The following is a 12345-nucleotide window of genomic DNA, read 5'->3' on the forward strand; positions in this document are numbered from 1 at the left end:
TAGTCAATTGATATCATACATCGACGTAACACGGTTATAATTATCAGTTATCACGAATTAAAATATATATTTTAATTCGTGGTTCGCAAGATGACACTCTCTTGATAGCAGCTTTCACGATAGTAACTATCGCGTTTTACTATCATCGTGCGACAGCGGATTTAGTTTAAGTTAAAATAAACAGCTGGAGATTTAAGCACTAACGTCTAACACTTATATGTCATAGTGGTTATCACGGAAGTGACGGAACTACAGTATGAATTTACATTTGAAAGGTAATTGCATTTATATATAGTCATTACAACAAATAATCGCTAATGCGTAAATCTCCAGCTGATAATGAAGATTCATCTCGGTAGACACTTTTCTAAATTCGTTGGGCTAACCATCTTTAATCGTGGTCCGTGATATAATATTATCAAAGATATAACTACTTATTGTATGTAACTTGTTGTATATATCTAAGAATATTATTAACATTTCGAAACAATATATCACTGTAGTGTGTAGGTACTATAATATTATTACTTGTATTATAATTAATTTTTTTAAATATATTTTCATCATTTTTTATGTTTGTTGTGTCAACTTATAACTTTTAGTTACGAAGAAATCATTTAAAATGGATCATATCTACGGTAAGGAAAATACTGAAATACGTAGGTATAGCTAACTAAATATTTAAAAACATAATCCTAAGACCCGTTTACAAACATATATAAGTATATAACTTATAATTTATATTTTATTAGATTGAACTAAGGAAGTATACCTACAGGGTGATTTTTAAGCATGTTCACCCAAATTGTATGCTTATATTATGCATATATTCAAATTCTGATTTTCGGAAGTGTTAAATACACTTCATAACAATATTTTCGAATCCTTTAGCACCCTTCTTTTTAATTTTTCATTATTAAGCAGATATTTTTTTGAGGAATTTTAATGTACCTATATAAATCAATATTCGAGTTTTTGTGTACTAAGAAGTAAGAATAAAATGGTAATAGGTTAGATAAAGGGGCTCAAAAAAGTTAGGTTAAGTAGTAGTTATAGTAAATTACTAATGATCTATCAATATTCAATATAAATAATTTGTAAAAATAATCCAAGTATAATAAATATTACAGCTAGTATATAGGTACCTATTACCTAAATAGTATTAGGTACCTACATATAGTTTATATTTTTATAAATCCATTTTTAAAGATTATTATCCTTAGTATAAACATTTTAATAACTCAAAAACTACCTACTCGTAACTCATTAGAATTTTGATTTAGATACCTACATCAGAATTTTTAAGAAAATCGTCCGCTAATAATTTGTAGTAGATGGTTGTTTCGCCACAGGACACTGAAATTTGAAAATATGGTCTTTACATATACTTAAAAATTCTAAAATTCAGAATTTAAATAAATGTACTATTAAAGAGAAAAATGGGGATGACCGACCATCCATAAATAATCACCCTGTATCTTCTTTTTATAGTCTCCAATCTCATAACATTATAATAAATATGTTCATTATTTTTTTCTGAAATAAATGGTAATTTATCCATCACCTACGGTGAAACGTTAAACATCAAAGTGTCGATATATCGGAATTTCGAGGAAAACATCGATGTTTTACGATATTTTAATATACAATTTTTAACGTACCTAATTGTAGTATTGTTCAATGGAATTTATTTATTTATTCTATTGACATCATTGTTCAATACAATAATTATTATACCTATAATTGAATATTAGTGATAAGACTAAAAATGTCAACTGATTAAATTGTAATAGTCATAATTTACCCATGTAAATAATTAAAAAAAATACCAATACAATATACAAAAATTTCAAAACATCGAGCTAAAACATCGATATTTTCTTGGCATGGCAGAGATTGTCGCTCTGTGGTACACAGTGGCTGAGTGGCGCAACTAGGGCTAAAATGTTGCTAAAAGGCTGTATGCCCACCTGATATTACATGAAAAGTAACCCCCATACCCCCTTATATTTTTACATAAAAATATAAAGAAATAGGTATATTTATTTACTCAAATTTCTTTTTTCACAATAATAGTATACTATATCTGTGGTAATCAAAATTAAAATCCCCGGACTACAAATATATTAGTTTATACTACTCAATACTAACAAACACATGAAAATGATTGAGCAAATATTTTTTAAACGCTATAATTAGTGTAAATATCACATTATTAATATTTAATTACACATACATACTTATAGTATAGTTATACACTATAGGTATACATATTATATAATATCATTGAAAAAATTAAGAATCAAGTAGATATTAAAGAAAAATCAAATTAAAAAACCAATATATGTTCAACGTTTAAATATATTGGCAGGTTGGTAACTATATTAAATAAATTTAACTTATTTTTTAATATTTATATTATAATTTTCAGACATTAACAGTAAAAATTTTTTTTATATTATATATTATAATATATCCCTAAAATAAAATATTACATTCTAATAATATTTTGACGATAAGCAAAATTTAAATATTAATAATTATTGTTATTATTTATTAGATATCGATTTTACAAGTTTTACTTATAGATACAATTTTTAAAAGATTATTAAATCAAAAATAAAAATATTTTGAATGATCGATATGTCAAATAATCCAAATAAATAATCAATGAATGTATAGGTGGTAGGTATCTAATCTTTTAAAAATGCTAATAAGAGGACTATTAAAATCGTGATATAAAACAAAATAATATTATTGTTAATTATTTTAATGAAAACTAGGTATACTATACTAGTAGTAAGTATAATAGTAATTGTAATGTATAATTGTAATTAAATACTAATGTTTTAATTTAAAAATTATACTAATTAGCTTTTAAAAAATAATTGATCAATCAATTTCATGTAGGCACCTAGACACTTATTATTTATTGTTTGTGATACACGGCTTGGAAGGTTTCTTCTTGGATGAGCTTTGTGATATCGGGTGGGTTGCGAATATAAAACAATTTTGTAGTTAAAAATGTAAAAAATGTTCAACTTTTACAGTTAGGGATTGAACATTTAAAACAAGGTTCCATGTATAAGTAGTTAATTTTGTAATAAAAAATCTAAAAATATACATAACCACGGTTTTTTATAGTTATTTTAAGTTCAGATTAGGAAGAAACTACATATTAGGAAATAGGAATAATGATTTACAAATACCGGCTACTGTATAAATAATAAGTAATAACAATATAAAATATCCTAGACTGACAAACCATCTTCGCTCAGAATCGTTTTTCGTATGCAATGATATTATATTTCATTGAATTAAAATTAAATATCATCCATTATAGTGCATACCCACTTGTAACCTACAGTACACCTATACTTACCCGCTTTTTTTGTATGCATCATACTTATAATGCATACTTAAAGATTATCGTTAGGTATATACTTATACATAATATATTATGTCCAATATTCCCGATTCCGTATACTTAGTAAATAGAAAGTTTCTAACATATTATTAGACTTGGGTAGTAATATAGTATTCCGAATACTTTTTAAATACTTTTTTTTTGAAAGTATTCAATACGGTATTTTGAATACTTTTTACAAGTATTCTGAGTACAGTATTCGGAATACTTTTTTTCTCATATATAGGTATACTCTTATAGTCTTATATACTACAAATTATTACTTATTAACTATATATTTATTTGAATATAATTTATAACTCATAGATAGCCTCCAGATAGGTATGTATTATTGAGATTATAATAATGTTCATTTATAAACACAGAATTGAAAAAATAATATTTTTGCTATTGAAATCTAAATCTACTAAAAAAAAGTATTCGAAAAATATTTGGAAATTTGGAATACTTTTTGTGAAGTATTCCAAATACTTAGGAATATTATTATCATAATCAAATACATATTCTGAATACTTTTTTTTAAGTATTCGGAATATGTATTTGAAATACTTTTAAAAAGAATTTTACCCAAGTCTGCATATTATATTTATAATAAGTTAAGTAAAGTTAAGAGTACACAAGATCGATAAGTTAAAATTGAATAGGGAAAAAAATATTAACCTAACTCAGTTTAAAAAAGTTAATCTACTTTTTTTAATAAGTGTGTTGATCACATAAAGAGTGACTGAAGCTCATTCTAATTTCCTAAATTGAAACAACCATTTTTATTGAAATGTCAATGTAATGTGCACTGTGCAGTGTATGTAGTATGTACCTACCTATTTTACTTTACATGATTATTAAATATTTAAACTACTGATACCAAAACATCCCAATTAATAATTTAAAAAATATTAAGTTTTTTATATCAAATATCAATTTAAAGTCATAAAGTATTATTATAGTATTGGATTATTTTTATTTTTATTTTAGTACTTATTAATATTTGGGTATGTATAAAACCATAAAAACGAAAAAATTCAAAAAAATTTGAATTTGATGCATTATTTTGAAATAAATTTAAGAAAGTTAAATTATTTCAACTGTCAATTAAACTAGTTAAGTTTATAAGTTAATTAGAAAATTAACTAACTATAGTTAAGTTAAAAAAATTAAAAAAATATAACTTTTTTACTAGTTAATGCCCATTATGCATTTTGCAATTTTATTGATTCATATTTTGAATTTAAAAAAAATTTTAACAAATTTGTATGCCTATTTTATGTTTTGCGCATAAGTTCATGCATACTTTTCAATTTTTAGAGCATAAACATTTGCTCCTTACTGCTTGGTATACCTATAGGTATTGTACTTTAAAATTGTCATTGTATTTATATAGAGTTACTTAGCGAGAAAAGCAAATTTTGTCATCAAATTGAATGTTTAATAACGTCAATCGATCGAATAAATAACGATCCCGTAGTCAAAGAACGGCTCGAAAAACTTAAACATTCTATTGAAAGCTGTGTGGAAAATTGTGGACGTGTTTATATTTATGGTTCTCGTATGTATGGCATTGCAAAAGATGATAGTGATGTAGATTTGTATTTTGATACTGGTAAGTTGATAATTTATGTCAAATGTCGAACATATTATTCAATACTTTAATAGGTGCACCCCGTATATAATCATGGGCAAAATTTGGAGGTATAGTCTGTGATAAGCACATCCCGTTTTGAAATTAACACCCTTATATTTTGTGGATTAAAAAAATTAAGGGGTTATAGCACTTATAGATTTTTCATTGAAATTGCACCATTGAGTATCATAATAAAATACAATTTGTATTTATGAAATATATCATATATTATACCTACTCCTGACCTACCTATACTATCCTATTACCTATTATAGTTGTATAAAATAATAGGCACTTTAAACTAAAGTATTTATTTATTTTGGTGTCTTAGGTGATTGCTTTTCAGGAAAAATCTCAGACGATTACACGCGGCAACTACAACTTATTGATTTATTTGTTAAAGCCGCGAATAAAGAATTTATTGGATTGGAAATAATAACAGAAACTCGAATACCAATCGTGCGCTTTACACATGATTCCACAAATTTTAATTGTGATTTGCAATTCAGGAGTGGTCTTGCTGTTCTTAACTCGGAACTTATCAAGTAAGTACCAGCTATTACAAATTCAGAACAATATTATATTACCTATATTGACATAATTGTTTGAGTTGATTGAGATTTCAATACATTTTATTATAAATAAGATACAACGTTTATAACTTTATTCTTGAGCTATTGTCTTTTCGTATCTGGACCAGTGGCGTATTCAGGGGGGGGGGAGCAGCACATTTTCGTGGGAGCTTTTTTTCGAAAACAGATTTACAATGATTTAGGTAACAAAACTTTCCATTAATAACTTAATATAAAGCTATTTTTAATAGCTATTATGTGCAATCAATCTCTACATCTGATAATACGTGTTTGTTGCGAATACCAAAACCTATTTTTCTGTGCCTAAACTAAACCTTTTTTTGTAGGCTATGGTATTAGTAACTTACTGTTAGTACAAGAGTGTTTTTAATATTTAATAGCTTACAGCTAGACTACAGTAATTTGTAAGTTATCTTCAGCTTCATGCCCAGATATAAGTATAACAAATTGTATTTGAAAATGTCTTGTAAGTTTGATGGTGTACTTTTTAAAAACTTAAATTTACAAGAAATATTATTTAATCCTAATGTCTTATTATAGGCTTTTCAGTTTGCAACTTGTCGATTGGATATGTGGGTGGTAATGCAGATTACTGGTCAGAAGGACCCCTAGGTCTTTTTTACTCTTTTACTTGTAACAGATGTCAGTACAATATAATTAATACCTAGTTATGATAACTTACGAACGATGTAATTTCTGCTCCGAAAAAAATACATTGACTGGCATTTGTTGACATTTAAGTGGAGGCCGATCGAGTTAAACCATATACCTACTTTAAGTACTACTTTAACTCGAGTTAATCTAGTTAAGTAGGCTAGTAATCTATAGATTTAATTTGGTGTTACAATTGGGAATGATTTTTTTGTCCATTGATGAATAATGAAAAGAGAAAGGGCAAAACCTTGTGGAACCCCCGAAGTGATAGAAAGGACCTCAGATTTATATATATTATACCTACACTGTATTAATAAAAGTATATATATTATATTAAATTAAATTATATAATAGGTAGGTAGAATACCTGTTCTCTATTTTTTATTTTTGGAATTTGGGGGAGGGGGGTATGGTACCTTTGACCGCCCTCCTAAAGCCACTGCCACTGCCAGAAACCACACTTAAAGTTAAAGATTAAATCAGTTTTTCTGCTTAAAAAGTCAAAAGGTTAAGATGGACATAATAAAAATCAATATACACCATACATACGCGATTGTAAAACCAACAAATACAATGGTACATTTATGGCTCCTCTCAGAACATAAAAAAAACATTATAATTTCGACTTTAAATGTATGACTTTTAATTACATTTTAGTGCACATTACATTGAAATTTCAATAAAAATGGTTATTTCAATTTAGGAAATTAGAATGAGCTTCAGTCACTCTTTATGTGATCAACACACTTATTAAAAAAAGTAGATTAACTTTTTTAAACTGAGTTAGGTTAATATTTTTTTCCCTATTCATTTTTAACTTATCGATCTTGTGTACTCTTAACTTTACTTAACTTATTATAAATATAATATGCAGACTTGGGTAAAATTCTTTTTAAAAGTATTTCAAATACATATTCCGAATACTTAAAAAAAAGTATTCAGAATATGTATTTGATTATGATTATAATATTCCTAAGTATTTGGAATACTTCACAAAAAGTATTCCAAATTTCCAAATATTTTTCGAATACTTTTTTTTAGTAGATTTAGATTTCAATAGCAAAAATATTATTTTTTCAATTCTGTGTTTATAAATGAACATTATTATAATCTCGATAATACATACCTATCTGGAGGCTATCTATGAGTTATAAATTATATTCAAATAAATATATAGTTAATAAGTAATAATTTGTAGTATATTTTCGGTATTCGGTAAAAACCGGTAACCGGTTTCAAGCCCTGCATTTTATCAAATTATATTTTAATACTTCATAAACTAATTTATATTTTTTATTAGATTATATTTGTCCATGGATGAAAGAGTGCGTTGGGTAGTCATCGCAGTTAAACATTGGGCTGTATCTTTCAAACTGTTAACTGATGATTTTTCCGCCTATTCCCTAATTTGGCTAGTTTTATATGTCATGATGCAACATAAAATTGTTCCACCCATTACAGATTTATGGAGAATGCATCAGAAACATGCACCTATTTATACTGAAGGTACCTATAAGATATTTTCAATAAAAACTTGAGTACCTTTAGACTATATACCATACCTAATCATAAATATTGATATTTTTATGTTATTCAATTTAGTTTATAACATCATTATTTATTGATTATAAATACTAGTATATAATATGTCGTACTATAGTATGATAATATATTAATATGTATCATATTTTAAAATGTTTGCCTATATGAATTTTATATTATATAAGGCATATGAACCTTCTATAAATATTAAATAATGAAATAATATGAAAAACAAAAATCTATAAAAAGTTGGCAAGTAGGTGTCTAAATGGATCACCGTAATGAATGGGTTAAATTTGAATTAAATTATATAAAATCACTGTATACGAAAAATGATTCTGAGCAAAGATAGAATATTACAAAACTGATTTCTAACTCAAAATAATTTGCAAATTTTCGTGATTTTGACGCTCATAAAAAATATTATTGTGGATTTACGCTCAACTTTTTTTAATTTCCCTTAACAACAACTATTATAATGAGGAACCTTGTATTAAATTTTGTTTGATAAAATTTTATTAACCGAGGGAAAAAATGTTATCGACAATAATTTAAAAAAACTAATACAATTCAAAATTATAGTTGTATGCCTATAAATAGCTGAATTATCTTAAATTTTATGGCATATAGAAAATTTTAATATAAATAATAAACATTCGGAGCAAAATTTCAAGTATCTACGTTTATTAGTTTTTGAGTTACACCGAAAAACAAAATCGATTTGATCAAAAACTGATTTTGCGTAAAAATTCCTGTTTTACCAACCTTAATTTTTTTTTAGGTTTTCTTGACGATTTTAAAAACTCCTTGAAATTTTCTATTTTAACCTGTTTAAAGTACCAACTAGATTCACGTTCCTACCAGAAAAGATACTTAAGTTGAAAATCGAAGCATTATGTTAACTACTTATCGTGTAGGTATACATCCACAAAAAAAAACCACTTCATTGTAAAATCAATACATCCATCGGTTTATTTTTTAAGTGAATATTCTGTAAGCAACAACATACCTGTTAAATGTTATTTAACACATTTTTACATTTTAACCCGTATGCGTTGTCTACGTCTTACAATTTTATTAATGCAGGAACAACATAACAAAAAACTGTTTTGCGCGGGTTAAAACCACTCCCTTGGTATTTATAATAGAATTACCAAAATTCCACAATGTATAGGGAACAACTTTATCTGTGTCGTTGTAGTTTTTTTTTTTTTTTTTTAAAGCATTTACAAATAATTTTTAATAATTAAATAAAAAAACAAAAAAAATCCTTATGTTCTCAAACTGATAACTTTAATTTTATTTATGTCATCCAATTATTAAAAACGCTACGACACAGATAAAGTTGTTCCCTATGCGTTGTGGAATTTTGATTCTACTATAAATACCCAGGGAGTGGTTGTGAGTGTGTACTGAGTACTGATAACTAACACACGTGTATTTTTATTTAAATAGGTACAAATTAGATATAGGTGCCTATCCCGGCCTAGGTAGCTATCTGGATAGCTATCTATATTTAACTTTTTTCATATAATAATTAATTATTGATTTATTGATATACAATATATTATACTATTATATATTTAATTATAATATATTATAGTATTTATAACCAATGCTATTAATTATATTATACACAGACCTACATAAAGATTAATCTAATAATATTTATAACTTAATTTAAATATTTATGTGAATCCCACGACATTGTGAGTCGTGAGATATAAATTAGGTAGTTATTTAAGGTGAGATTAAGGTGATCTATATTTTATAATCATTTTTGATTGCTTTCAAATTAGATAAATCATAACTATGCATTAGTATTTATCGTTCATATCTTATGTACCTAATAGTTATATTATACTACATTGTGCAATTATGTGTAATGGTATTAATTATTGAATTAATGAATTATTTATAAGACAAATATGTAAAAAATAATATGCAATAAATACAATATAGAATTACAATTTATATTATATATATGTACCTATATATAGATACCTATCGTATATTGATAAATAAATAATAATAATAATAATAATATGCATGTATATTTTTTTTATCAGGTTGGGATACACGTATTTGTTTTAATTATGATCAATTAAAACCAAAAAAGATTTCTAAATCAAGTCTTTCAAAATTGGAATTACTTCGTTATGTTTTTGAATTTTACTCAGAATCAAACTCAATCAGATTACAAAAGTATGTGCTGTGTACTGTACTTGGTGAAATACTTCCAAAAAAAACATTTTACTCAACATTTATTACTAAAGTTAATGCCATAGGCAATTATCAATGTCAGATTGAGAAGTTTAAAAAATGTGAAACTTTGATAAACACTAATTTTGGCAGTTTCAACAGAATCGAACTGCAGAACCCATTGAAATTATGTAACAATGTTATTCCTTGGCTCAGTGATGCAAACATGAATTTATTTATAGATTTGTGTACAAAATCTGCCAACTCAATGTGAAATAGGTACTAATAATTCATTAAATTTCATAATATTTTATCAGGTCAAAGTACCTATAATAACAAATAAATAGTAATATTACAATAACATTCTTCTACTTTGTACATTATAAAGTTTCTAATTCTTAGGATGGTCTATAATAATAATGTATTTTGTATTTCAATATTTGGCAATTATTAGGTAATCTAGTAAAAAATATAAGTTCATTTTTAATAAATTCTAGCCTATAATATTTGTGTATCAACCTATTTTACCTAATAGTTTTAAGTTTTAACTAATTGTAATTATTGTTAATAATATTATATTTTGAACTAATCTAACCATAATATTTTGTGGGATAAATTAACCCTGCAGAGGAATATTTCTGTCTACTGATTCATATTGAAATAGGGTTTTCAGGAGGAGCTATAGAGAATAGGTACTGAAATACACATTTATTGACGGTTTTCAAATGTTTAACACTTATTGTGCCCATACCCAATATAATTTCAATTTTTTGAAATAGTAACACATATTTTTAATATCATATTTGTTGTGCAGGTACCACTTTTCAAAGTCATTTTGACCTTTTGACTATGAAATGGCTCTTAAACCGAAATTACCGAAATATACGAGTTCAAGTTTCAATTTAAATGATTAAATTATTGTATTTTACAACAATTTTCGGGCGAGACCGTTTTCGTCCAAAAATGTACCTTTCCCTTTTCGTCCGATTCACTTTTCGATCAAATTTAAAAAACGTCGATTCCCTTTTCGATCAAAATCATACTCTTCCTTTTTCGGCCGATTCACTTTTCGACCAAAACAAAAAGTTTTGTAATATGATATGTAGAATAAATAATTGATGTATAATTTTTGTAAAAAAGAATACTCATATATTAACATTTTTTTTTTTATTACGATTATTACGATTTATTATATACGATCGCGGTGATCGTCGACTGTGATGGTTACTACCATAATATATAGTTATATCAGTATAATATGTAGAATATACCTGCAAGACTGATCGTTATACGTATTGTAGAGAGTCACTATCTTTTATAGCCAAGATAAAATATCAATAACTGATTAAATTCTCTCGTTGCTTGTCTAATTTTTGTAAAACCGATGCTCGTGCAATAACTTTAGTGTCTGTGCGTGTATCATACTCGTTGCATCGGTTTTATTGTTTTCAGCGTTCAAAATTATCATATTTTACTTAATATGGCTGAATTTATTGAAAGTAATCGTGGAAAACCGTTATTAGTTTTAGATTGTTATAAATTTAGTATCGGATCAGTGAACAAAAAAACTAATTCAACACGTTGGCGATGGCGATGTATTCGAAGAGATTGTGATGCTAAAGTGTTTACAGTAAATAAAAATGTCGTACAAGACCATCGTGAAAATTTATCACACAAACACAAGCCATATGATCGGAATACAATATCGAGGCAAATTGTTAGCTCAGCGTGCAAACGGAAAGCAGTCGATGCACCCTCAGTTAGACCGAAAACAATTATCTTGAAAGAAGTTGGTGAAAATATTGAGTCTTTACAATTTACTACAACGGACATTAAAATAATAAGGAAAAATGTATACGACGCTCGGCGCAATCGTCCTATAGATGATAAAGTTATCAAATATGCAGACTATCTTATTGACAACTATTTAACAGACGATTGTGACTATCCTCCAGAAATATGGGCATCAGCAAGCTCTAGTTTACAACGCACGACTAATAACTGTGAATCCTTCCATGCAAATTTCAATCGAAGCTTTTATAAAGAATCTCCATCCATATTTAATTAGCTTGCGGTTTTAATTGATGAGGTACAAACTGAAATTTATATAAAACTTAGAAGTGTTCACTTGCCAAACCGTACTCAAGATCGATCAATCCGAGAGAGAAAATCCAAAAATGAAAAATATATATCAGATTATCAAAACGGACAACTAGACAGGTACCTACAGTAAATAATTTATTAAAATAGCTAGGCGTTTTTATTACTTAATAGTATATATCACTAAAATATTTTTAGGTATGATTTTG

The 12345-nt window shown here is 26.4% G+C and overlaps 1 protein-coding gene across 7 annotated transcripts; it reads left to right on the top strand.

Moving 5' to 3' along the window:
* Positions 1-94: 94 nt before the first annotated feature.
* On the top strand, positions 95-10399 carry LOC132943840 (terminal uridylyltransferase Tailor-like). Of its 7 annotated transcripts, none has more exons than XM_061012961.1 (6): positions 95-275; positions 334-638; positions 4806-5024; positions 5377-5590; positions 7593-7798; positions 9904-10399. In XM_061012961.1, the coding sequence occupies exons 2-6, from the start codon at positions 623-625 to the stop codon at positions 10308-10310; spliced, it is 1062 nt and encodes a 353-aa protein (XP_060868944.1). In that variant the 5' UTR covers positions 95-275; positions 334-622; the 3' UTR covers positions 10311-10399. The 7 variants fall into 7 exon arrangements, with proteins under 7 accessions (XP_060868944.1, XP_060868942.1, XP_060868948.1 ...); XM_061012959.1 differs by having other exon boundaries at positions 603-638; XM_061012963.1 differs by lacking the exon at positions 95-275 and having other exon boundaries at positions 293-510; positions 603-638.
* The last annotated feature ends 1946 nt before the right edge of the window (positions 10400-12345 follow it).

This window comes from Metopolophium dirhodum, chromosome 4 (assembly GCF_019925205.1).
Source record: "Metopolophium dirhodum isolate CAU chromosome 4, ASM1992520v1, whole genome shotgun sequence".
Taxonomy (NCBI): Eukaryota; Metazoa; Arthropoda; class Insecta; order Hemiptera; family Aphididae; genus Metopolophium; species Metopolophium dirhodum.